Source organism: Peromyscus californicus, unplaced genomic scaffold, assembly GCF_007827085.1.
Source record: "Peromyscus californicus insignis strain IS unplaced genomic scaffold, ASM782708v3 Scaffold_17__1_contigs__length_78620276, whole genome shotgun sequence".
NCBI classification, from domain to species: Eukaryota; Metazoa; Chordata; class Mammalia; order Rodentia; family Cricetidae; genus Peromyscus; species Peromyscus californicus.
In genome coordinates this window covers 49614526-49640859 of record NW_026294469.1, presented here as the reverse complement: position 1 = coordinate 49640859, position 26334 = coordinate 49614526, and the positions used below count along the sequence as shown (strand labels likewise).

The 26334-nt window shown below is 52.1% G+C and overlaps 1 protein-coding gene across 1 annotated transcript; it reads right to left on the bottom strand.

The window, feature by feature from the left end:
- Positions 1–363: 363 nt before the first annotated feature.
- Csf1r (colony stimulating factor 1 receptor) lies at positions 364–24641 on the bottom strand. The gene is made up of 21 exons (XM_052742263.1): positions 24461–24641; positions 20683–20940; positions 20027–20311; positions 19573–19709; positions 18781–18940; positions 16657–16846; positions 14800–14915; positions 14535–14655; positions 14227–14417; positions 12783–12895; positions 7699–7825; positions 7489–7593; positions 6939–7049; positions 5896–6058; positions 3727–3815; positions 3517–3614; positions 2545–2667; positions 2352–2463; positions 1699–1798; positions 1292–1400; positions 364–1198 (listed from the first exon to the last, which is right to left on the bottom strand). The coding sequence occupies exons 1-21, from the start codon at positions 24507–24509 to the stop codon at positions 1025–1027; spliced, it is 2931 nt and encodes a 976-aa protein (XP_052598223.1). The 5' UTR covers positions 24510–24641; the 3' UTR covers positions 364–1024.
- Between the last annotated feature and the right edge of the window lie 1693 nt (positions 24642–26334).

The following is a 26334-nucleotide window of genomic DNA, read 5'->3' as shown; positions in this document are numbered from 1 at the left end:
ATTGTGTCCTTTGGCTCTGGAAGTGGGTGCTTGCTGATCACTTCTCATGGAGGGAGGTGGAAGGGGGTCCTAGGGGGCGTGCAGGCCCTCGAGGGAGGTGGAGGGGGTCCTAGGGGGCGTGCAAGCCCTCAAGGGAGGTGGAGGGGGTCCTAGGGGGCGTGCAGGCCCTCGAGGGAGGTGGAGGGGGTCCTAGGGGGCGTGCAGGCCCTCGAGGGAGGTGGAAGAGGGTCCTAGGGGGCGTGCAGGCCCTCGAGGGAGGTGGAAGAGGGTCCTAGGGGGCGTGCAGGCCCTCGAGGGAGGTGGAAGGGGGTCCTAGGGAACGTGTAGGCACTCGTGTGGTGCAAAGAACCAGACACTGCTGGCTGTGTTAATGCTGTTAGTTTAATGTTGACTGTTAATGAGGACAAATTGCTTGGTGAGGAGCATGCAGTATTGCTTGGTGTGGCTGGCCTTGCACCAAGGTCCCATGCCTTCCAGCCTAGAATGACAGGGCACTAGGTAGAACACCCCCCACTTTTAGCTGCCATTTGGCTCATTCTAGCAGTCCGAGATCCAGGATGAGATGGGACTGTGGGGTGAAGGTGAAGAGTGGAGACCAGTCCTGTGAGCTTCTCAGGAAGGAGCCTGCCCCAAGAAGCCTGTAGTCTGTGAGCATGGCAGGGAGGCAAGCCCTCTGCTTCCTTCCAGCTTTGGGAGCCCTGTCTTTCTGAGACACAAAGTCAGTCTTTCCATTGAAACACAAGAGTTGGGAACAGAGGTTCCTTCACGTGGGAACAGGGTAAAGAAAGTGAACTAGGGTGCACAGATTGGCATAGTAAATACAGGCTAGCACTGTGCAAACCCCATTGGCAGTGATGGCCCAGGCTCTGGGAATGGGGCCTCTGACCTCCCCAGACCCCTCATGTTCTGAAGTTTCCGAGCTGGGCCAAGCTGAGGATACAGTTCACATGTTTTTCCCCGTGTCAGCCGTCCATGGAGGAGGCGGAGCTGGGAAGTGGGGAGCAACAGCCTCCGCTGTCCCGCTTTAGCAGAACTGATAATTGTTGGGCTGCAGCAGGGGCTGGGCGATATCCCCTGGCTCACAGCAGGCCAGGTGCTCACTGGAGCTCTCCTCCTCTGGCTCGCTGCTGCCGCCGCCCCCACCGCCGCTGCCACCGTCACTGTCACTGCCGCTGCTGCTTGGCAGGTTAGCGTAGTCCTGAGTGGGGAAGAAGCCACACAGTCAGCAGAGATCTTTCAGGCCTGGCCCAGCCTGCTCTAGCCAGCCAAGCAGCTATTCCATCCTTCTCACCTGCTCTTTCCTGTCCTGTTGGGCCTGCTCCTGAAGGAGGAAGCAGATCTGCTGGAAGGTAGGTCTTTTGGTAGGCTCCAGGTCCCAGCAAGACTGCATGATGCTGTATCTGAAGACAGAACAAAGTTTGCCCATGTCAAGCTCCTCGGGGCACATCACTTACGGAGATCTACCTAGTGAAGGGCCCCCAAAACTAGTCAAAAGTAAGGCAGGAGCTAGAGGTATGGCCCAGTGGTACAGCACCTGTTAACATGCTTGAGACTCGTTGGTTCAAAGTTTAGTATAGAACCTTAACACGCTGCAGATGGAAGCCTGGAGCCTTCTAGACAAAGACCAGGGCCACACGCTCATCTAACCACCACCCGAACCCTCGAGATCCTTGTGCCTCCCTGGGTGCCTTTGCGTACATGTTCTTTGGTGCAAATACCGGCTGGGCCATTTGGTATCCATCCTTCACCAGTTTGTAGAACTTGCTGTTTACCAGGATGCCTGGGTAGGGATTCAGACCTGCAAGGACCGGGGTCATAAGAAACCACACTTGATTTCCCCTTCCCACCCATGTGCATCTCAGGCAGAGTGTTAAGGTCCCATCCCAGCTGTAACCCTAGAGCAGAAACTACCCACATACCAGGACTCCCTAGGTAAGGCATTAGGCAGTAAGTAGCAACCTTCAGCCCCTCATCATCAACCTGGTTGTCCCGTTAAGGACTCAGCACAAGGGCCCTGTACCTACTCCCCAGTAAAAGGGAGCTAGAAGGTGACTAGTGACATTTTCACTGGCACTTGACAGGTAACATTCTACGTAACAGCGACTGCTGAGCAGAGGCAGGCAAAGGAAGGACTCAGGAAATGTGCATTGTCTGGAGGGTCTGAATCACACACAGGTGCTGCTGTGCTGGTTCAAGAGCCCTCTCCATCCCTGGGCGCTTGCCAGCCCTTGCTCTGTCTTGGACACTAGGCATCTTTTGAGTAGATTTCATCCATGAGGTTCAAGACACCAGTGGAGTAGCCAAAGACAGGTTGGCCCCTGGCTGTGCTGGAAGCAGGCTTAACAGCTCACCAAGTGAGAAAATCTCCCAGAGGAGGATTCCGTAGGACCACACATCACTCTGAACTGTGTAGACGCATTCGAAGATGCTCTCTGGGGCCATCCACTTTACAGGCAGGCGGGCCTGACAAGACAACCCCATATCACTTGGTGCTGTGGCTCTCCACAGCCTGCCCAACCAGCCACGCTCCCTCTCAGCACTCACATTGCCCTTGACAACATAGTTGGAGTCATTCATGATGTCCCTAGCCAGCCCAAAGTCCCCAATCTTGGCCACGTGTCCGCTGGTCAACAGCACATTTCGAGCTGCTACATCCCGGTGGATGCACTAAGGAAAATACAAAATTAGACTGTTTATCTCTCCGAAGCCCACGACAGGGAGCATGAGGTCTGGGGTCCCTGATGAGGGAGTAGATGCAGATTCTGGTAGTCTACTCTCGAAACCTGTCCAAACCTGTGCAGGCCTGAGGTCTGAGAGAATTTAATGTGGCCAGTTTAACATCTATAAAGCCCCGCAGCCCTGTCTCCCACAGTCCTCTCGCCCTCTGAGCAGCGGTAACAGCTGAGCTGTTGCTACCTCAGAAGCAGCGAGTCCCTGTGCTGGGAGCATTCTGGCCCATGTCACTCCTAACACCAGCAGCTGCCACCTCCGAGCACACAATCCCAGGTGCTTCTCCAAGCATTTGCACACATAATAACCCCTAAACAATTCGTGAGAATACCCTTTTTGGCAGGCACAGGTCTTGAGGCTTACAGAATCTGAATTGTCATGGCAAAGGGCAGAACCGGTAGTCAAACCTCCGCCCCTCAAGTCTGTTCTCGGGGCGGTGGTCTGGGCCCTGGCGTTCTGGCTTCCTTACAGCTCCGCCAGTCAGACTATGTGCTCCGAGAGGAGAGAGAACTGTTGCCTTGCTCACTCTCCTGAGTAAGACAGTAGTTGTTAAGCCTGTTGTTCATGGCCACAGAGGGAAACAGGCATGCGAAGGCTGGGGCCAGGCCTCCGGGAGGAGCCTGCCTCAACACTGTTCCCTCCCACTGCCTCTTGAGGCCCTCTGTACATGGCCCACTTACCCTCTCCCACTCCCACTCCTCCGTTGCTTCTCACTGGGCCCCCGCCCCTCCCCTTCTCCATTCCCACAGCCAGCAGGAACTCAGCCCCCCTCTCACCCAGACTCACATTTTTAGAAGCAAGGAAAGCCATGCCCTGAGCCACTTGGCTGGAGAAGTGGAGCAGGTCCCAGAGCTCCAGTGGCCGGCTGGCCTCTTTGTCCAGATCTAGGAAAAGGCGTCAAGGCAGCCCTGTCACACCCTGCTCCTCCTCAGCCCCAGTTCCCAGACCCTCTGGGCCCATCCACCCTTCTCTCCCCTCATCCTGGTACCCCCTCACCTTGCTCAAAGAAGGACTCATTTGAGGAAGTAGAGACAGGCCTCATCTCCACATAGGTGTCTACACCCTGACTGGAGAAGCCACTGTCCCTGCATAAGAAGGAGAATTGGGAAGTGATCAATGCCCATCACTGCGTAGCCTGGCCCAGGCACTGTCCTCCAGCTGCCCCGTGGACTCCCTTAGTCACTCAGCGGACGGGAAGGAACCTAGAGGTCAGCTTGAGTGTCCCTCTGATAAGGAAGGCCCCATGCCACATTCTACTTAAGCAATCGTGCCCTGCTTAGCCATCCCCAATGCCGGAGACGCCCCATTCTGTCATTGGACAGCTCTGCCTATTGAAGGTCTTTGTTGCCCCTAATACCCATGTGCCCCTGGGGTTCCCTTCTCTATCCTCAAAGACAGGAAGACGTTGTCTCTCGGGCAGCCTTGCTGGAATGTGAGTACATTCTGGGCCCCTTCCCTGATCTCTCCATGCAGCCTCTCACCAGCTGGCTTCTCATTAAAAAACACTCCAGGAGGGTGGCACTATGGCTCGGGATAAAGGCACTTACTCTCTGAGCCCAATCCCTGGGACCCATATGATGGAGAGAGACCCAGCTTGTACATACACATTACAAGTAAATAAATGTAAAAATAAAATTTTAAAAGCCACACAGGAAGGGGCCTGGAGAGACAGCTCAGTGGTTAAGAGCCCTTGCTGCTCATTCGGAGGGTCTGGATTTGGTTTGTGAGCCACAGTGGCTCACAACTCCCTGTAACCCCAGTTCCAGGGTATCTGACACCATCTTGGCCTCTGTGGGCCCCAGAAACACCTATAGTATTCACACACACACAGACACACACTCATACATACACTTTAAAACCAATCGCTTGGAGAGGTGGTAACATTCCTCATGCCCCAAGCAGCCACGCATAGCACTAAATTTGCCCAGGCCTAGAGCAGAGCTTAAACTGGCTCAGGGCAGTTGAACCCCAGGAAGTCTCTTTCAGTGAAGATTGCGTCTCTGTAGGTTTGGGTGGACAGGCATCACCCAGGGAGACCCAGACTCTTGCTGTGGGTGATAAACCACCTGTAGAAGCACAGCCCTACCTGAACGCCACTGCCGATGCTCAGCAGCCAGCCAGATCTGGTTTGCCAGCAAGCCGCTCGGCACCTCAATTTTGCCCATACCCTCAGGCTCCCAGAAAGAGAAACTAGAGTCTCCGTTAAGATCCATCCATGCATGGCACAGCCACCATCTCCTGGTTCTGGAAACCACACTTCTGTAATAGCATAACTTAGGCCCACGGGTAGGACTGATGCCATCTGCTCCTGAAATGTCCCACACTGGGGATGTTTTGATTGTCTGTACACTTGAAGAAGGAAGCTAGGGGACCTCCTTCTCCTCTGGCTCTCCCAGACTCAGCAGTGGCCAGTGCCTTCACTGTAAGCACGGAGTACACTCCCCTGCTTCTGAGAATGGCCTGATCACAGTAGTCTAGCTCTAAGGCCCAACCCACCATGACCCAAAACTGAGACTCCAGCTTAAAACACAACAGACTTAGCCCAGGCTCCCCCCCTCTTCCCATTCATGGGCAACATGAAACTTGTTTCTTCCTCTCTCTGCTTCCCCCATGTGGCTCTGTCCATAGCCTCTGGTGGCTTCCAGGAATCACAGAACAGCAGAAGAGACCCTGAGAGGTTCAACACTCCATTGGCTCACCCGGGGAAACCAAGGCCTGAGTGGACCAGGAACCATGCCACAAGCCAAGCTATTTTGATACCTCCATCCAACAATTAATAAACTCTGTTCTCACTTCCTCATGGGAATGTGGAGGCAGGCTGGCCACTCCTGAGTGGACTTTGTGTCCTGTAGCCCCCCACAGGCAAGCTGTGACAAACAAGAACATGCATTTCCCCCGAGTCCTCCCATCTCTGGTCAGGCCCCCACGTATGGGCCTGGGAGAATCTTTCCACACATGAAGGTGATGGGTTCATGGACCCATCGCCTTCTACATTTCTGGAACATGCTAAGTGTTCAGGTATTTGTCGAATGGAGGGAATGTGTTGTAAGAAAGCAGAGTTGCTTTAAAGCCTGGGGTAGGTATTCCTCACGACACAGGCAGGATGTATGCGACCTCCTCCCCATCCTGGCCTCCTTTCTGTTCCGTCGTTTGCCAGGGAGCTACCTGCGCACGTATTTCTTCTCCAGGTGGATGTTCTTGTAGCTGGAGTCCCCCTCGGGATCCTGACCAGGACTCAGGCTGGGTCCCAGCATGGCTTCAGCTTTCCTTCGCAGGAAGTTGAGTAGGTCCCCATAGCAGCAGTATTCAGTGATGACCAGGACCGGCCCTGAGGCAGCCAGAAGTGGGAGTGAGAGAGACACACCCCAGGGCTCCACTCCCCATGTGAACAGGGGTCTCTGAGTTCTAATCCTGCCTCTGGGAGCAGGCTTCTCGGCGCTTTAATAACCCTATCTGTGCAAAGCCAATGGAAACTTAACCAAACTCTCAAAAAAGAGTCTCGCCCAGCCTAGTGTGATGATGCTTGCTTATAATGCTAGCCCTCAGAAGGCTAAGGTAAGACTGTGAGTTTAAGGCTAACCTGGGCTACATAGGAAATTCTAAACCAGACTGGATTACAATGAGACTGCCTCAAAAAAGAAAAAAAAAAAATTAGCTCAAAAATTCATTCTACAGAGGAGAATGTCAGTTCAGTATAGGACAAAGCTGCTATAATGAAAAGGAGAGAGGTGACTTGGAGTCTTGGGGCATGTACATCTGGGGTAGGAGCTTCTTAAAAGGTAGATCTAAGCCAGGCATGGTGCATACCTTTAATTCTAGCACCTTGGAGGCAGAGGCAGGTGGATCTCTGTGAGTTCAAGGCCAGCCTGCTCTACAAAGTTCCAGGACAGCCAGGGCTACACAGAAAAACTGTGTCTCAAGAAAAAAAAAAAAAAAAAAGGTAAATCTTGAGGGGTGGGGAGAAAGGTAGATTTGGGGCTCATGTTAAATTCCCTGTAAGTGGGCTCAGGGAGCTGCACATAGCTCTCTGCATCACCCACCCATAAACAGCTCTTGCTTTGTCTATGAGTCCAGGCTAGAAAAATCAGAGATTTGGAGGCAGGGATCCTACAGACCTTACAGCAGCCGAGGAGGAGAACTTGGAGCCAGATGTCCAGGGACCCTTGGCTACCCAGGACCATGCGTCCCCACTCCCGCCCAGTCCTCACCTCCATGAGTGCAGGCTCCCAAGAGGTTGACTATATTCTCGTGCTGTCCCAGGTGACTCATGATCTTCAGTTCTGACATTAGGGCCTCCTTCTCATCGGCGTGAGCCGTGGCTGGGAGATGGAGTACCCAGAGACCCAGAGGGAATCCAAAAGAGGGAGGAGAAATGGAGACACGCAGGTGGGAGGGAGGGAGAAAGACAGGAGGAGAGAGGGGAAGGAGAGGAAAGATGCTCCTGTTATTGAGCTCATCTGGGGTGGAGGAAGCCGAGCTGTGACAGGGTTGTTCCCCGAGGTGGGCTCTGTTCACCCTAACTCCCCTTGGGCTCAGTCAGAAGGCCCATGCCTCCTCAAAGGTTGATAAAGACCCTCAGAACCAGGAGTCACAGGGAGCCTGGAGCTCACTTGGGAAGTCAAGTTCCCAACTTAAACCCCCCCAGGTCCCAACAGGTTTAAAGTGTGGAGAGCGCCTCTTGTGACAGCAGAGCCAGCCTGCTGGCAGCAGACACCACTCCCCAGTCCCCACCCCCACGCTGCACCTCCTCCAACTCACACTTCAGCATCTTCACAGCCACCTTCAGCACGGCATCTTCTTTGCCCAGACCAAAGGCTGTGGCCTCCACCACCTTCCCAAAGGCACCAGCGCCGAGAGTCTTACCTATCGCACACACATGAGCTCCTTAGGTCCCTGAGGCCCACTAGGTCCCTGCAGCCCCCATCAGCCCTATGACGGGAGATCACAGAGAGGGAGGCCCTCTCTCACCAAACTGTAGGTTGTTCCGGGGGAACTCCCACTTCTCATTGTAGGGCAACTGGGTGGGGTCGATGAAGGTGTAGTTGTTGCCCTCATAGCTCTCAATGATCTTCCAGCGCACCTGGTACTTAGGTTTCTGCAGAAAGAGAGGGAGGCATGGGGCTGATGGGCTGGCAGACAGACTTGCATCTCACCTCCCAAGAGTATGAGAGGACAACGCAGAAGCTCTCAGCCTGCTGTGAGCCGAGAGGGATCGTGGCATCTTGTGGGCACAGCGTCAAAAGCTAGTCAGTGCTCGATTCTGCCTTACTATGTGGCCTTCCCTTCTCCAAACCTCAGTTTCCTTAGCTGTTCATTCAAAGGATAAGATCATTTCTGGAGGCCTTGATGCCTCTGAATTTGATAATTCCTGGGCCAAGGCACAGGGTACACGCCGAGAACTATCCATTCATTCACGAACCTGTCCATTCTCTCATCCAAATAATTTATGTTGATGGTTTTGTTCTGCGTGCTAGGGATTGGACCAGGGCCTTATATGTGCATATGTACATACTGTACAACTAAGCTATCCTCCAGACCCACTTTTATTTTTAACTGTAGTCAAATATACAGAACAGAAAAGGTATCATCCCAAACATTTCCAAGTGTACACCTCAGTAGTAGTAAGTGCATTCACCCTGGTAAGAAACCAGTTTCCAGAACTCCTTTGATCTTGTAAAACAAGCTCTGTACCCAGGGAATAGCAATTCCCTCCCCCTCCCCCGCTTCTAGCCACTGGAAGACGTGACTCTACTTTTCCCTAATAATATTACTGCTCTGGGTATTTCATACAGGATTTTTTGTGACTGCCTTCTTTCACTGAGCATCACATCATCATCTCATCTATGCTGAGGTCAGAATTCACTCTTTTCCAGGCTGAATAATACAGCCATGCAGTAAAATAATACATTTTATAGAGCATTCATTTCTATCATGCATGAACAATTCATTATTGAACAAGACAAACTCTTGACCCCACGGGCCTAGCATTTGAGTGTCTAAGAGAGGCATTCAACCTAAATATATAGATGGGGGGGCTGGAGAGATGGCTCAGAGGTTAAGAGCACTGGCTGTTCTTCCAAAGGTCCTGAGTTCAATTCCCAGCAACCACATGGTGGCTCACAACCATCTGTAATGAGATCTGGTACCCTCTTCTGGCCTGCAGGCATACATGCAGGCAGAACACTGTATACATAAATAAATAAATCATATATATATATATATATATATATATATATATGAAACCATCAAATAATGCCGTGAAAGATGTGCCCATTGATGGAAACAGTGTCACGTCTGTTATGGGGTGATCAGCCACTTTCTGATTGGAATTGAGGCTACAGGAAGAAATCCACATCTGGTACTGTCATCTTGGTCAAAAGTTCCTGGTTAGGGAGGTTGTTAACCCCAGTGGGGACTAGACAGCTGCTGTTTTGCTAAACGGAGATGACGTGCCTGTCAATGAGCCATCTAAACAATTCTGTTTATCCCCAAAGACCAGTGCTGTTCTTAGCTTTGGTCAGAGAAGCTGCTGTTTGCTGCCGTCAGCAGTAACTGCAGAGACTCATGACTAGTCAAAATGCTGAGAGTAACTGTTGAATGCTCAGCCATAAGCGGGACATCTGTGTTCCTCCCAGGCTCAGAGGACACCGTAGAAAAGAACCTAAGAGCTGGGGTGAGGTGGAGAGTTACGGAATACCGTCTTCCAGGTGTGGCATGACTATTGCATTCTTGAATTCACAGTGGCTGAGTAAGACCTGGACAGATTGGGCCTGTCAACAGCAGAGGACAGAGAGGCTCCCAAGTGCCTCCTCCCTGAAGAACTTTAGGCAGTTACTGATTATGCAGGTGGGAGAGACGTTTTCCTCAGTTATATAGTCCATCTCTGTAAGTAACTTCTCACCTACACTCCTGTAAGCAACCTCAACAAAGCATATTGGAACATACATACAGACTCACAAATATACACACATACATATTCACACGCATACACACACACACATACACACACACACACACACACACACACACACACACACACATTAAAATGAAAGAGTTTGGAGAAAAAAGGGGACCAGCAATTATGGGAGGGGGGAACAAGAGAAGGTAATGAAGGGTGAATATGATTAATAACATCAAGATACATTATGTACATGCTTGAAAATGTCATATTGAAACCCATTATTATAGATATAAGTAATAGACACTAACAAATGTTTTAAAATATTTAAAAACATCACGAAGCCAGCAAAGCAGGGTGACGGGACAGAGAGTGGTGTGAAATGAACGAGGAGAGGCCACGAGGGGCCAGCCAGAAGAACTGCCCAGGTATAGAGCACACAAGTGCCGAGCAGCTTGAACCGGGCAAGATTCTGACAAACTCAGGCAGGTGACCCATGCGGCTTAGGAAATGAGAGGGGAGCTTCTACACAGGAAGGTCAGGAGGGCTGTACGACGTGGGCTATCTCCTAACTCTAAGGAGAAGGAAGAGGTGCTGAGGCAGAGCTCTCTGCCAAAAGGGGGTGCCTGTATGTTACACCCTTTCACCGGCTCCAGTTCCCTCTCGGGTTCTCTGTGCCCCTCTGATACAGCTAAGATCCTAATATCGGTGTCTGGATAGAAGACGGTGATTGCTTCACCTTTTCTTGCCCCCGGGGCAGCTGCATGACACCATGAACTGGAACTGCCCTGTGAAGTGCTGAGGGGAGGTCCCATTTAGGGGAAAGTGGAAGCTGGGCTGGGGTGGTAGAGGACACTGGACCAACAGACCAACTCGATGTCCAGTCAGACCTTGGGGACAGGGACTAGGCCTTGGGTGCTTCAGCAAGAGGAGCTAAAGGATGCGTGAGTGAGAATCGGGGAGGAGGTCGCCTGTCACTGAAAGCTTGCAAGCAGAAGAGATGTTACATAACTACACGGAAGAACTTGCAGCTGGACATTTGAGAGAAAAGACTATAGTTAGACATGTGGAAGAACACCCAGTTGGTCATGACGGCACACACCGTAATCCTAACGCTTGGAAGATGGAAGCAGGAGGATGGGGTGTTCAAGGCCAGCCTTAGCTACAAAAGGAGTTTGAGGCCATCCTCGAAGTTATAAAGACCCAGTCCCCAAACAAACAAACAAACAAAAACCAAGCAAACAAACACGAAACATCACCAGCAACAACAGCAACAAAGCGTCTTCGTGCTATGGCTTGGGGAAAGTGGCTGAAATGAGATTTGGGGAGGACTGCCTCAGGCTGGATGACCCCCTCCTGTCCCTTCCATCTTGCATCTCTAGGAGTCTCCGTGGCTAGGACTGTTTTTCTCCGAGTTACTTCTGCTTCCCTGTTTTTCTGCAGCTGGGCTGAGTCAGCCCTCCCACCTCTGCTAGGGAAATGCTGGAAGGGATGAAGGGAGAAGGGAGGGGGAAGGGAGGTGTGGCTGGAAGCTCGCGTGCATGGTGCACACACACACATATCTGAATCCACGATGCTAGTGCAGAACCCCTGCCAACCTCAGGAATGCCTGCTATCCCCAGTGACTGGGGTGGGGGGGCCATCCTTGTCAAAGTAGGGTGGCCTTCAAGGTTTCTTCCTATCAGGCGTGGTGATTGGAATGCCAGCTGCCGGGGCTTCCTGAGCCTTTCCTGGAAGCCAAGCCTGGCTAAATCCTCACTGCCTATCAAGCCACCGGTTTCTCCCACTAGCCCTAAGTCCAGGTCCTCCCTTGAGTTCCTAACAGGGATTGAAGAGAGCATGGAAACATCAGGCCTTGGCCACCCTCCCGATCAGGCCTCTGGCTCTGTGGGATAAGTCTTGAGCCTGGGGACAGTGGAGACCTGAGCACTTTCCACTGGAAGCTCTACAGACCCTCCTGCCTCGATTTAGACCTGGGCCCAGAATCTCTGCAGTGGCCTCTTTCTGACTCTGCCTTTCCCTCCTCTGTACCCATCATTCTCCTTTCCTTTGTCCCTGTCCCCAGGGCCAGCTGACTCCTGCCCTTTCCTCTTCCCCTATGCCTTCCCTGGCTGTTGCGGTTTCTTTTGGGGACAAAAGACGATGACTCAGCCCTGAACAGAAACAACCCTTCCAGAGACAGACCCTTCTCACCCAGACCTGGGTGATAGAGACAGGTGGGGCCAAGTCACCTGGGAAGAGGCTGTCCAGAAGAGAACTGCTGTCTGCCCTGACTCTTCCAAGACTTTCCCTCGGGGGCACCTCAGCCAAGAGACATCAAAGGGTGTAGGGGAAAGGGCAGCCTGAGGCTGCGGGTCTCCTGGCCTTAGACTGCTTAAGAGGCAATTAAATTTCCTGGGTGGAAAATGAGAAGGTACCTGGAGTAATATATTCAAAAAATGGCACTGTAGAGAGAGCTGAGGGGCTCTAGACCACCATCAGGTGACGCCAGTCAGCCAAGGCAGAAAGGCCTGTGGGATCCCGATACTGCTCATGGGATACCAGAGAAAGTTTTTAGTTCCAAATAAGGAAGGATTTATGTATCTCCAAGGACTAGGTAGCCATGACAGTGACTAAGCCATGTCTAGGTGGCAAGTAGCACCCAGCAACCACTTCAGTGTGTGGTCAAGGAGATACCAACCTCAGTCACGCTCCCATCCCAACATGCAAGAGCTAACTGGATCTGCAGCCAACTTCCTCCTTGCATGGAAGCACAGGCTCCACCACGGAGTGCTCTCTTTCTTCGACACCCTACCCCTCCTCTATACATACAGGTTGGAGAATCTTCGTGACAACATGCCATCGTGAACCCCATTTTACCGATAGAGAAAGGAGCTTCAGCATACCCACTGCCTTGTGGTCCCATCGGCAGAGCCAGGCAGAGCTAGGCACCTTTTGGGCGTATCCTCACTTTTACACCTTCTTCTGCCCCTGAAGGTAAAGCCTAGGATTACTGCACCAGGAGCTCCTTGGTGCTAGCCCCTGTTGACACACACTGGATGCCTAATGAAGAGCTCTAGTTGCATGACAGCATGTCAGAATGAGCGAGCTTGAGCAGGGATCATCCACATCTGACTCCCTCAGGGGTTTGGCCCAGCTCCACTGCCCAGCTCACCTGCTTGTACTTGTACAAGAGCAGCAGCAGCAGTAGCAGCAGTAGAGACATGACAGACATACAGGCCACCACCACTGGAGTGAACAGGGACTCATCAGGGAGCTGCCTGGATCCTGGAAGAGGGGGACAGAGAAGTGAGCAGGCGGGGGGACCTGTATTCAGTCCCATCCCTTTGCCGGTGCATGAAAATTCTCCGAAGCAGGCTGGCTCAGTGCCCAGCCACTGCTTGTATGCAAACCCCAGATGTGGGACTTTACCTCTTACACCTGTGGGCAGAAAGGTCTGGGGGGGTGGGGGTTATACCCAAATCCTCCTCAGCTTTCCTGTAGCTTCCATGTGACCTTAAGAGCTCAGCAGCTTTCTGAGTCCGAGACCAGCTCAGGGGCCCCGGTCTCCCCTTCCTGACCTCTAATCCTAGTTATCTTAATGTGGTAGGAAGGACACAATTCATTTCCATGCCCAGCTAGGAGCTTGGATCCCTGAGTAGATGAGGGACACCAGACTAGGACTTCTCTAAACATTTCAGGTATATCATCCTTTCAAAATGAAGGAAGGAGAGGCTTTGCTGCTAGCGAGTGAGCGGTCATGGAGATGATGGCTGGTACAGTGCCAGCATTTGTCCCAGTGGGCCTAAAAAAAAAAAAAAAAAAAAAAAAACTGCCACCACCAGCAGTGACAGGTCATTCTCGGACAGCAGGGGCAACCAGTCTGCTAACAGCTGCTCCAGGTTAGTGACTGGAGGACTTAAGTGACATGATCCTTGAGCCAAGCAGAAGCCAAGGGCCTGCCCTGTTCAATCTGGATTGAGAGCTTCACCCAGGCCCTGATACAGTAATTGCCAAATCCTAGCAGTTTAAGGGCCTGGGGAGGCTGTGGGCTTCTGAGTGAGACTGGACCCGACGCAGGCTTCACATCACCATTGGGCAAACCCTTGCACAGTGGCCCCGAGTAAGGACTGTGTCTCGGGATCGGGCAAAGGCAGGGATCAAGGGGAGCTGGAGAAGGATGGATGGAGAAAGCATCCCCTCTAGATGTGGACTTGGGATGAGCCGCATTTCTTCATTCAACTCCTCTCTCCCTCACATGAGTTTAGATGCAGGGGGAAGCAGGAGCCAAAGGACCCGACTAGTGGACCAGCTTGCTGGTCTCTCTCTGTGTCTCTCAGTCTCTCTCGGTCCTCTCTCAGTGTCTGTCTGGGTGTCTCTGCCTCATTCTTTTTCCTCACTCCCGATCTTGCCCTTTCTTCTTCAGCCCAGGGAGGGACTCTGGACCTCTCCATGTAGCTGTCCCTGGAACTCTGCAGCTTAGGACTAGCCAGAGCGACCCAGTGGTGGGACTCAGCATGGCTGGGATCTTCTCCAAGTAGGAATCCCTGGGTCGGGGGTGAGAGGGCGAGTAGTCTCCACCTGTCTGATGCCGATTCTGGCTGAGGAGCATGGATTACCTAGAGAGAAAGCCTGGTGGGCCTCGGAGCTGTTCCCCACTTCGTTGTGGGCCCTGCAAATGTAAGTTGTGTTGTGCTTCAAGGTCCCAATGGGCAGCTGGCTCTGAATGGTCACTTTGTGGAAGGGTTCCTGACTCAGGACTTCAAAGTGGGCATCATTCCAAACCTGCAAGGCCTGGGCTTCATCACACCTGGAAAGAACAGATTTTGACTCGGGGCTTCAGGGTCTCCCACATCAGCATGCCTCTCCCACTCATGGGTGCTCTGCCTAGATGCTCAGCCTAGGGAGGGAAGCCAAGCCCACTGACCTGTTGGTGTGGCCCCTGCACTGCATCCATGTCACATTGGGCTGAGGGTACCCAGAGACATAACAGAACAGGACATCAGAGCCATTCACAGGCATCCATGTAACACTGACCTCTGGGAGATCTGAGGAGGAAAGGAAGGATGGAGGAGGGCAGGATCAGCCTTAGGGGTGAGGTCTTTGTCTTTTGACCGACCACCTGCCCTGAGCCTGCTACCCTCACCTTTCCCAGTATACCCAACCCTGGGCAGCCTGTCCCTGTCACTCACATCGCAGGGTGAGGTCAAAGGTCACATTGTTCCAGCCTGCCTTGTTTTGTGCCATGAAGGAGTACTGGCCAGCCTCCAGGGGCTTTACACGGTTCAGGATGAGCTCCGATGTGTACCTGCAAGACAGTCAAGAGATGCTACTGTGGTGAGCCGGCATCTTGCTCAATAAAGTGGCTCATCCTTTGTTAAAGTTTCAGGGCACAGAGGCCTTGTCTGAGCCAGGTCCTCAGGAGTGTGCTGTTGAGACAGGAGACACCACCTACCCCAGGTCCTTGACTGTCCTCTCAGAGTATTCTTTGTTTCCCCGAAGGTTTATAAGAGATAATGTCTGCAAGGTCTGGGAGGTATATCATCACAAATTTCTTCCTTCCTACCACTGAACTAAGCGTTCACAAGTACTATAACCCTGACTGAAAATCCCTAATGTGCTATCCTGTCCCGGGGGATGACGACAGGGACAAGAGACAGGAATGGTTCTGAGCTGCGTAGCTACAGAAACCAGAGGCCAAATTCCAATGTTATCATTGTTGGCTGTGTGAGTTTAGACAGACATTCAACTGCTGTGGTCTTCTTTGGCTCAGAGTGATTCTGATGGGGTTTTTTTGTTTGTTTGTTTTGTTTTGTTTAATTCACAGGATTGGCTTGTGGGTTGAAGGGATGAGCATTCAGAATGCTGGACAAGAATCTGACTCATTGTAGGCACTTAATTTAATGGTGCTCTTTATGATAGAAAAGTCTAAAAATAGCCGGGCGGTGGTGGCGCACGCCTTTAATCTCAGCACTCGGGAGGCAGAGCCAGGCGGATCTCTGTGAGTTCGAGGCCAGCCTGGGCTACCAAGTGAGTCCCAGGAAAGGCGCAAAGCTACACAGAGAAACCCTGTCTCGAAAAACCAAAAAAAAAAAAAAAAAAAAAGGAAAGTCTAAAAATAAACGCTGAGCAAAAAGTCACCTTTGGCTGATCCCAGGTAATTTTCTTAGTCTCTAATGGATAATTTGTCCATTACGAGTGTATTTGTTGTTGTTGTTTGAGACAAGGTCTGCTATAGCCCAGGATGGCCTCAAACTTGCTGATACAGCTTCTAGAGCTGGCCTTGAACCCCTCATCCCTCTGCCTCTGTTGCCCAACTCGCTGAGATAATAGTCATCTGCCCCCATGTCCAGCTAATGAATGTATTATTCAGGTAATGAACATGGTTGTTATCTCAAATCCATCTTGGGGTGGAAGTCACAGTCATTTCCTACATTGGCATTGGACATAAAAAGGATAGGAGATGGGCTGGAGAGATGGTTCAGAGGTTGGGAGCACTGGCTGCTCTTCCAGAAGTCCTGAGTTCAATTCCCAGCAACGGCATAGTGGCTCACAGCCATCAACAATGAGAGCTGGTGCCCTATTCAGGTATACATGCAGGCAGAACACTGTATACATAATAAATAAATAAATAAATAAATAAATAAATAAATAAATAATAAATAATAAAATAAATAATAAAATAAATAAATGTTAAAAAAAAGGACAGGAGATGAAGCTAAGGGGTCCAAAGGATCTTGAGAACATGCACCCCCAGAAACAGTAGAAAGATGCACTGGGCTCCCTGGAGACACAGAGCAGGGGGATAGGACAGCTTGACACAGAGGTCTAACACTTCCATAGTCAGGGAAAGTGAGATGAGGAAAAGGAAGGGGATCCACCCAAGGTAGAGACACACAGCCCAGATGGGACAGGGCCCAGGCATCTTCATTTCTGGCTGAATACACCCCCTGACCCGCACGCCAACACACACACACACACACACACACACACACACACACACACACACACACACACACACACGTTGTCCTCGGGCTGACAGGCAGTACCTGTATGTGGTGGTCCTTTGGATGTTAAAGTCAAGCTTGTGCTGGTCTTCAAACCATGGCCCTAGGTAGGTCCAGTTATAACTCTGTAGGCTAGGGTAGGCGTCTACATTGACTGTGAGGGTGAGGCTCTCACCCACACTCACCTCCGGCGAGAGGCTCTGCTCAGAGGTCAAGTTTAAGTAGGCACTTTCTGGAAATCAACACAGGGAGGTCTGGTGTTAGTGGGGAGATGGCCTCTTTCTGTTCACTGGACCATCCACCCCCTGACCCAGGATCTGAGCACATCCATGTTTCAGGCTCACAGTCACCAGCCCCAGCTGTTACCTATCATTCTACCATTGTTCATTTATCCACTCAACTGTCCAAACCCTTCCCACAACCTCCATGACCACTCCAGTCTGGAGTTATCACCTTGGACCACTTGAGTTTGGACCACTGGGATAACCTCCTAACTACTTCCTCCTCTTTCTCTCCCTCTAGACAGTGCCCCATGGAGCACCAGGAAGCCCTGCTAATCTGCCACACCCAAGTCTGACCACGATGTTGCTTTGCTCAACCCCTCTGACTGTTTCTCACCTTCTCCAAGAAAAAGGGCCTAGGTCCTTACACGGGATCTCAGGACCATTGGACCCACCACCTGCCCAATTGACCTCTCGGACCCCCCAGCCCCACGGGCAAACTCACTCCGTGAATACAGCACACAGACCTATCTTAACAGCACAGCAGCTGCTCCACAAACTGGAGCTCTCCTGCCCAAAGTGTCTGAGCTTGCCCTCTGCCAACTTCAAGCCTGAACACACATCTGGCCAAAAGTTAAAAGAGCAAGCATTTTGTGCATTTACTGAGTGACTACTGAATGCCTGAACTAGGAAGCAGATTGGCTAGAGCTCTAACAGAGGGATGAGTCTGTCTCTCTTCCCTTTGCCTGGCGGAGTTCTAAGAAGTTCCCTGTGTGTGTTCCGAGGCCAGTGATTCATGCTTCCCTCCTCTCCTCCCCTCTGACTCTCAACACACGGCCCGGCCCGTTAGTGGGCCACACTCATAGACCACACTCAGAGCCCCTTCCCCCCCTGCAGAACTGCTTTGTTGTGGGGTTCTCAGTCTGTGGAGTGCTACTACTTCCCTCTCGACAGCCCGGCCATGGGAGGGCATCTTACGGCCATCATTCTTCATCCCCATGGTTGGCACCCCGACCCCCTTCTCCAGCTCGCCCTGCATCCACTACTGTGGCTGCTCCTGGCTCCCCTCCACCCACTACCAGGGTGAGTCTTCTAATGTGGTATTTGCTCACACGCTCTAGCAGTATGGATCTTACCAGGACTGCTTCTAGGTTTTCTAAATACAGTCAATTACTATCGATAGCCTCATTTTCTTTCAGGTAAAGGAACTGAGGCACAAAGAAGTTGATCAACATAATATTTGACGGAGCCAGGTTTAATGACACCCAGAAGTGGGTGCTCCTGACTCCCAGTCCCCTCTGTACAAGCTGAGCCATGTGGAGACCTCAGTTCCCCCCTTTATAAACTCCATGACCTCTCAAAAAGGTGGGATGCAAATTCTCCACCCACTCTGTTAAGGCTCCTTTGCTACCTGGCGCCTGCCTCGTCTCCCCTCCCCCACAATCATCACTTACACCTCTCCACATCGCTGATGTGTTCAGCTGCTTTTGGTGTCTCAAAGATGCTTGGGCTCCTTTCCCTTGGGGCTCACACATGCTGTTCCCTCTTCTAGATGTGCTGTTCCCTTCCCTTCTCACTGAGGCCCAACAACTCCACCCTCACACCTCCTGTCCCAGCTTGGAGGCCTCAGTTAGAGGGACCATTGGCATTTAGGGGTACTGATGGATGCTTTCTTCACAATCACAGCAGGGAAGCACTGTTTGTGTGACCACGTGACACAAATACCCTACACTCTCAGGAATGAGTGAGCCAGCATGAACTGCAGTTGTGAGCCACTGGGCCTTCCCAACACAGAACAGAACTTGTTACCGTAAACCACCACCCACGCTCTGCAAGGACTTGGAGGAAGTTGAAGGTCTAGGAAGTCTCCTAAGATGGGGCTGCAGGACCAAGCCATCCTATCTCCCAACAGCCACAGGCCTCTCCACGCCCACCTCATGCTCACCCACCACCTGGAAGTTCATGGACTCCCAGTGTGTGCCGAAACTATTACTGGCCACACAGGAATATTTGCCAGCATCTTGGAAGTCCACGGCATGGAGGTTGAGGGTCCGGACTTTTTTATAACAGTCATTTTGGAAGTCGCTGTATATAGGGACTTCAAGCTGTAGATAGAAGGAATAGAGATGACCTATCAAAATTGTTTAGGATCTGAATTCAAATCTGCTACCTTTAAAATGATGATCTGCCTGTGCTTGGCAAGGGACTAAACTCCGAGTCTCAACTGCTTCATTTATAAAATGGGATGAAGCCGGGCAGTGGTGGCGCATGCCTTTAATCCCAGCACTCGGGAGGCAGAGGCAGGCGGATCTTTGTGAGTTCGAGGCCAGCCTGGTCTACAGAGCGAGATCCAGGAACGGCGCAAAGCTACACAGAGAAACCCTGTCTCGAAAAACAAAAAAAAAAACAAAACAAAACAAAAAAAAGAAATAGCCAACATGCCCTGTGCTTCTAAGGGAGACTAGGAATCCTCATGCTGTAAGAAGTGAGTGCTCTACAAACTGTAGCAAAGGTACAGGGCTAACCCTGAAAGGGGTTAGATTGCCATCCCCACCCCTGTCCCCAAGACCTAGCCGCCAGAGTCAGCTCCTGCTGGCAAGGGGTCTCAGGCCCCCCTTCTCCGTCCTCTGGGCCACAGCCATGTGTCCAGCCCAGAAAGCTAGTTTGAAGTGAGGATGCCTCTGTGCTGAGAAGATGACAGACCTCTCCATGTCATCTCCTTCCCCTGGGAACTGACCTTGGTGTCTCCATGTCTGAGGAAAAGATGGAATTCAGGGTTCACGTTAGTGGCAGAGCACACAATCTGGGCGGCCTCCCCACGAATCCGCACGAGCTCAGTGGGTTTCAGTGTCACATTTGGGGGCCCTGGGAGGACTGAGGCCAGAAATACAACCCATGAGCACTTAGGCTCACTGGCACTGTGCCCAGCACCACAGGGTCAACTACCCTGGTTAGTTCATCGCAGCTAGTCTCACAGTCAGAGTCCCACCCAGCTCACCTCACCCCACTTGTCCTGGAGAGAAAAGAGTAGTTGAAAGAAGAGAGAGAATTGTTTCTCCGCTCTGCTCCGCCCCCTCCACTCCCCCCCCCCCCGACTCCCCCACCCCCCCACCCCCACACACCCCACACCCATGGCTGCCAGCTCTCCTTCCTGCCTCCATGCCTGGACAGGTTTTTCCCATCCTACATACCTTTGTCTACTTTAAGCCGGATGCCGATGGAGAGGGATTCCCTACCATCCACCACAGCTTTGCATTGGTAGTCATGGCTATGAATGAATTTAACCTTGTGGATAATGAAGCCTCGCTGTGGTGAGAAGGAGTAGGTCATACCGCGTTGGACCGGCTTGCCCCCTGCACGCACTAGTGAGACACCGGACTCCAGTTTGGGGTCGGTGATTAGGCAAGGCAGCACAGCTTCCTGGCCCTCAAACACTGTCACCTTCTCTGCTAGCAAATTCCAGGGCCGGAGTGGATCTGAGAAGAAGAGGAGTCAAGGTGGTAACTAGTGACGGGGAGGCTCAGAAGGCTGAGAATTTGCCCAAAGTCATACGGTACTAGGACCACTCAGACAGCATTCCAGGTTGGCTTCTGTACCCTAGGGCACTTGTTGCTGTGTGACCTCAGACAAATGACTCAACCAACCCCTGCGAGCCCCTGGAAAATGGGGTTAATCATAGCAGCTACCTCACAGGGTTATTGTGAGGCCTGCACTAAAAATTGTAAGCGCTGTATAGGTGCTTGTTCACGGCCAACGCTCAAACTCACAGACTTGGATCAGGCTTACTATGCGTGCTAATGCCGGAAGCTAGGCCTCCTGCCCACTACAGAGAATTCGGAGTCCTCACCTTTGACATACAAGTAGATGGCGGCGCTGCCCCGCAGGGAATCTTCAAGCTCAGTACAACGATAGGACCCAGTGTTTTTGAAGGTGGCATTTCTTATGGTCAGGATGCTTCCGGGAGATTCAGGGTCCAGGGTCCAGTGGGGGGAGAGGGGGCCGTCCCATTCCACACTGCCATTGCCCACACATTTCAGTGTCACCGTTGTACCCGGCTCTACAACCAGGTCTGGGCCCCCGGGCTCGATGACAGGGGCCCCCTGACCTGAAGGAGGTGACAGAAGACAGAAGTGAGGCCTGGGGGCACCCCGGCTGTCCCCCAACTGAGCTGGACCACGCTCTGGCAGGAATAATTGTGGTACTTGAATGAGTCTGCACCACCCAGCCCTTCACTCACCTCCCAAATTTGTTGACATCTGCCCAGGGGACTCTCCTCTGAGACGGCCTGGGAGCCTCCTTAGCCTCACGTGTAGGCTTTCCCACAGAGCCACTGGGGGCCCAGCCTTCTGCATCATTTCCCACCCCGGGAGAGGACCTCATCAATCCCACATACAAAGCAGGCTGTGACTGCTTGAACCAAGCCCAGGGCCCCATTCAAACAAGCAAATGGAGAAACAGATGGCCAAGTTCTGACTTCCTTCACTCGGCAAAGAAGAAAAGACACGAGTTCTTAGCCCAGTAGAGAGAGAGGCCCGAAGTGGCTCCTGCCCACTCCTACCACCGGACGTCGGGTCCACGTACTGCGGGATGACCTGAGGCCATCCCTCCTTCTCACTTTGTCTCCTCGCCTACAAATGCAGACGGGGTTCACCCTTCCCGGCATGTTAGCTTATCCAGATGCCGGGAAGTCTTTGCAGCATCACCTGTGGCCAAGTAAAGTCTCAGTACGTCACGTCTACGAATGAGACTGCTGAGGGACCCACTCTGCTCTCACTTCTCCGGACCTGCTGGCTTTCCTGGCAACCAATCTCTTTTAAGGAAAATTTTCTTGAAGGAGAAAAGGAGAACTTAAAACCCTTGTCAGGTCTTAAGGAAGGAGGCTAGCTGTGTCTGTAGCGTCAGCAATTTTCCCAGGCCTGAAATAGGGGTGAAGGAGGGAAGTGAGAACTGATTCACAGCCTCTGAGGGGCCAGCAGGCACCTTCGGCCTGTGTGGGCGGAAACACATTGCTGGCACCCGGCTGGCCCTGGTTTCCGCCCAGCCTCTGGCCTTTCTAGACTGGCGTTCTCACTTCTGCTTCCCTGCCCTCCCGATGGCGGCCATCGCTCCTCTCCACACAGTGAGGGACTTCTGGAGAGGCGGACAGCGTGCTGGGTCTCAGAACACTCTGTGCAGAGAGGCCTGCCTGTGTCATGGTCCTGTCTGCTGACCCCCACAAGCCAACCCTTCCTACTCCAGCTGGTGATACAGACACGGAGCCAGGGCAACCCCAAGGGCATCAGACCCTCAGAGTACTCCAGTGTTTCCTACAACCACTCCTCAGTGGGTATACCCCCCTCCGATACACACACCCAAATTCAAGCCCAGAAATGGAAAGTCATTTCTCCCAAATGAATTCAGCCTGGTTTAATGTCTGCTCTGATTTCAAACCCACTGGAAACATGCCGCCCATCTGCCCGAGCTTCCGATCAGCCAGATGTGAAATAGAGGAGACAGTACGTAGGGTTGTGGGTTTGGTTTCCTGTGCAGTGTGACTACCAGGAAGAGGGACAAGCTATTTTACCCTGGCCTGGGCTCACACGGACTAGGACTAGGGACCCCAACAATCATTTCCAGATGGGGAGAGGGTTGACCCTCGGGGCTTCAGAATCTCTCCTGTCTGGTGGGAACAATCCCAATGTCCACCTGGAGGGCAGCAGAGCATGAAAGGCCTCCTGCCCTGGCCTTCTGCTCCCATGCCACATCACCAAAGTCCCTTTTGAACCTGCCAAGTGGTAACTAAGGAGTTTAATCCTTAAAGTCACAGGATACAACCTTAGGTTCTATGACCCTGCTCCTGCCTTATCTCCCAGACACTTTCACCCTCCCCTCCCCTCCCCGAAGCTACTCTGCTCTGCTTATCTTGGTCTCCTGTCTTGACCTCCAGATGGGCTCAGGGAGAGAGAGACTCCTGCCTTATTTCTTCCTAGCCTGTTGCCCTGGATGTTTACGCAGAACAGGGCTGACATGCTCCACATTCACCGCACGGCTTTCTCACTTCCTGCTGGCACAGTTGGCAGGAAGGGATGCCCACACATCCCTGCCTTCCCTTGGATGAGCACTCGATGGCCACTGATACCCCCCATACCTATCCATTCTTCATCTCACACGTCCCCTCTCAAATTCTCCCCTTGACCCAAACCTCCTCCTTTTTGTACCTACATACTAGACTCTCACACCATCAGCTCCAGGAGTCACCCCCCTCCAACCTCCTGCCCTCCTGACCACCAGTCAAAGAGAAGAGGCCAGTCTCTCTCTGCCTCTAAATGCTTCAACACTATTCCTACCGCCACGGGAACACCCATGGTCCCACCCACCCCGCCCACTCACCTGTTGGGCTAAAACCTTAGGCTTCCCACTGCTGCCTCTCACCTCCTCTTCCTTCTGGAGCTGGACATTGAACTGGGACACGGACACATACACACACACACACACACACACACACACACACACAGTGCCCCACAAGCGATCCTCAAGATAAAGACTGAATGAGCAGTGACTCAAATCCACAGGACTTTCTGGAGTGAGAGAAAGAGTCATCTTCTTAAGAATGTGTGTGTGTTCTAAGGTATATCAATTACATTTCCTATTAAGGAAAGTGCCAGTACACAAGCCAGTGAGACTGGCTGAGCCAGGAAAGAGCCTTCAGTGGACTATCGTATCATCAGGGGCCAGTACCACCAATTCCCCAGGGACCAGGGTGAGACGGTCCTTCCCCACCAAGTTCCATCCTCCTTCTAAATAGGCAGGTAGCATGGTCGAAAATCTGTGTGCCAGGTCAGGTGGAGCCTGGATGTGCTTGTTGGGCCACTGTGGGCCATTGATGCCAGTGCCCGAGAAGTTGGGGAGTAGTGTCTAGGAAGACAATGGCTGGGGAGACCCTCTCTGGTCTTCTCTACCCCCGCCCCCCAGCATGCTTGCCTGCTCAGTCACATACTTTCTCGCTCATGTGTGTTCACTTCCAAACCCCCTCCAAATTCCCCACCCTCGAACCCTGGGCCAGAAAGGCCAAACTCTTATCGTCCACCCTGACCCTTTCCTCAAGCCTTCCAAGAAAGGGCCTTTCTGAGCCCGGTCCTGCCTAACTAACCATGGCCTCCTGCCTGGCTGTCCGGCTGCGGTACCACTCAAGGAAGAACTGCAGAAGCAGCCTGAGCAGCCCCAGACTGCCGAGGTTATCTCACATATGCAAATCTCAGTCCTGTCCAAGCCTTCTCAGTGTCTGTCTGCCTTGGAGGAGATTCCCAAGTGATTTCCTGTAGGCCTGTAGCCCTCGAGCTGCGGCCATTCCCACTCTCCCAGCTGCCGATGAGCAGTGTGGATAGTGGCCCCAAGAACCCCAGAGCCACGCGCAGAGCGCACTGTGAGCCAAAGGCTAAGCTTAGCTCGCTCCATCACAGCGCTGGCCAGGCTAGTTCCACTCCGCTCTCCCCTCCTTTTCTCTCCAGAGAAACACAAATCCGCACTCTCCCGCGAGAGAAACGAAGCAGAAAGTAGGGGCGTCAAGTGCGGGGCAGTGACGCTCGGAGTCCTTTCGTGGGCCCTCTCTGTAATACCCCCCATGAGCACCCCGTGTCTGCTCTTACCATGCCAAGCTGCGGCCAGCAGCAGGACCAGCGGAGCCCCCAACTCCATGGTCTCCTCCTCGGGGCAGCGTGGGCTGATGCAGGTTGGAGGGTTGGTTGGGCACAGGGGTCCCAGCTGCTAGTTCTGTGAGGATCAGGACAGCTGAACACGCTCTTGTCTGCTGCACTGACTGTCAGGCTTGTTTTCCTCTTCCTCCTCCTCGTTGGCCTGGTCCCTCTTCCCTTTTTTTTTTTTTTTTTTTTTTTCTCTTAAAAACCTAGGCTGAAAGGGAACTACAGAGTTTGGAAATAGTGGGTCTCTCTAGAAGAAAACAAAGTGTCACCCCCAGAGGAAGAGACAGAATGAGGCAGAATCTGGAGCAGGGCTGCATTTATCTCTGCAGGGAAATGGTTAAGTCGGAGGGACTTAAGAAGCCACCTCTGAGGAAACTGGAGAAAAGTCATGCCCAAGAGAGGCAGCCAGTGAGTCAGTAGCACAGTTTCCCAGACGACCAGTGAGTCCACCTGAGACATGTTGGGTTGATTGGCCCTAAATTCTTCTGACCTTTCTCATCTACCTTCCGGGCTGTAAGCATCAAGATAAGGATAACTGAGGAATTGGGATTTGACGGTATCCAGTCTCTACAGAAGCGACTAGAAGTTTCCATTAATTGCCCTAAACCAAAGTCATGCTGGGTTCTGGAAATAGCAGACAATCACCCCATGATGAGATTGTCCCCCACCCCCCTTAGTGGTAGTGGTCACCTCATGAGAAGAAATGAGGTTACTCCTAAGTAGGAACCAAATGTCCTCTCAAGTCGTCAAAGCCGAGAATGACTCATTGGGGGCCAACTGGTAGGACAAAGCCTGAGACGTCATCGATCCGACAGCAGTGCCCCACCAGCAGGACCCCTGCCCCCTGCGCCAGGTCTTCTTGTATTCAAACCTCTTTTTTTTTTTTTTTTTTTTTTTTTTTTTTTACTCTTCCCCAGAAGACAGGCCCACAGATGCTCCAATTCCTTTACCACCTTCAGCCACTGCTTTTCCTATTTGATTTCTAGGGCCAGTGGTCAGACCCTGATTTGTTGACATTTGTCCTGGTTACCTAGGGACTCTGGTAATGATATTACGAACATGCATTTGCTGACACTCAATCCCTACAATCTTTGTGCTCATCAAGGCTGTACCTTTTACAAACCATTGTGTTGACCGGCAGCTGGCAGTTCTGAGGTGGCTTCAGGATGGAGTCTTGTTGCCTGAAGGACTAGAAGTTTCTGGTTAAAGTAGAGGTTCCTAGAGGAGAACATGGCCCCTTACCTCAAATATTCATCTGCGGGGGGGGGGGTCTCTAGTCCTTTGTCATATCCTGTATAACAAGTCAGTAAATGTGTTTCCCAGAGTTCCGTGAGCTGCTCTAGTGAATGAAAGACATCCATGGAGGAGGTTGTGGTACCTCTAATCAAGAAGCGGGGGTAAAGTGGAGACTGAGTCCCTAGGCCTAGAACTGAGCTCTCTCCAAGTAGATGGTGTCAGCACCAAGCAGAAATGAAAAGACAAGCTGGTGTCTGCGCGGAACGGAGAGGTTGTTTGACGTGTGCTTCTGTGCTGCTGGAGAAAACAGGAGACCCAGGGTCTGTGGGTCTCTTCTGTGCTGATGATTGATAGAGAAAACAGGAGACCCAGGGTCTGTGGGTCTCTTCTGTGCTGATGATAGAGAAAACAGGAGACCCAGGGTTTGTGGGTCTCCAAGTCCTCGGTGATAAGCACTGTTACCATTCTTACTCTGCAGATGAAGAACCCGAGTTCAGAGAGGTCAAATGCCTTCAAGCTTGTTCACAGTCACACAGCTACCAAGGCGGTAAGGGTGTAAGAACGTTCTGTGATTTTATATATAT

What these genes read in the sequence shown, in the direction of transcription:
- Csf1r (XM_052742263.1), bottom strand. Translation starts at nt 24,509, where the DNA reads ATGGAGTTGGGGGCTCCGCTGGTCCTGCTGCTGGCCGCAGCTTGGCAT. An exon ending in TGCAGGGGCCACACCAACAG is followed by an intron (nt 14,418 to 14,534) that starts GTCAGTGGGCTT and finishes TGTTCTTTCCAG; the next exon opens with GTGTGATGAAGCCCAGGCCT. An exon ending in CCACCAGGCTTTCTCTCTAG is followed by an intron (nt 12,896 to 14,226) that starts GTAATCCATGCT and finishes CCCCTCTTCCAG; the next exon opens with GATCCAGGCAGCTCCCTGAT.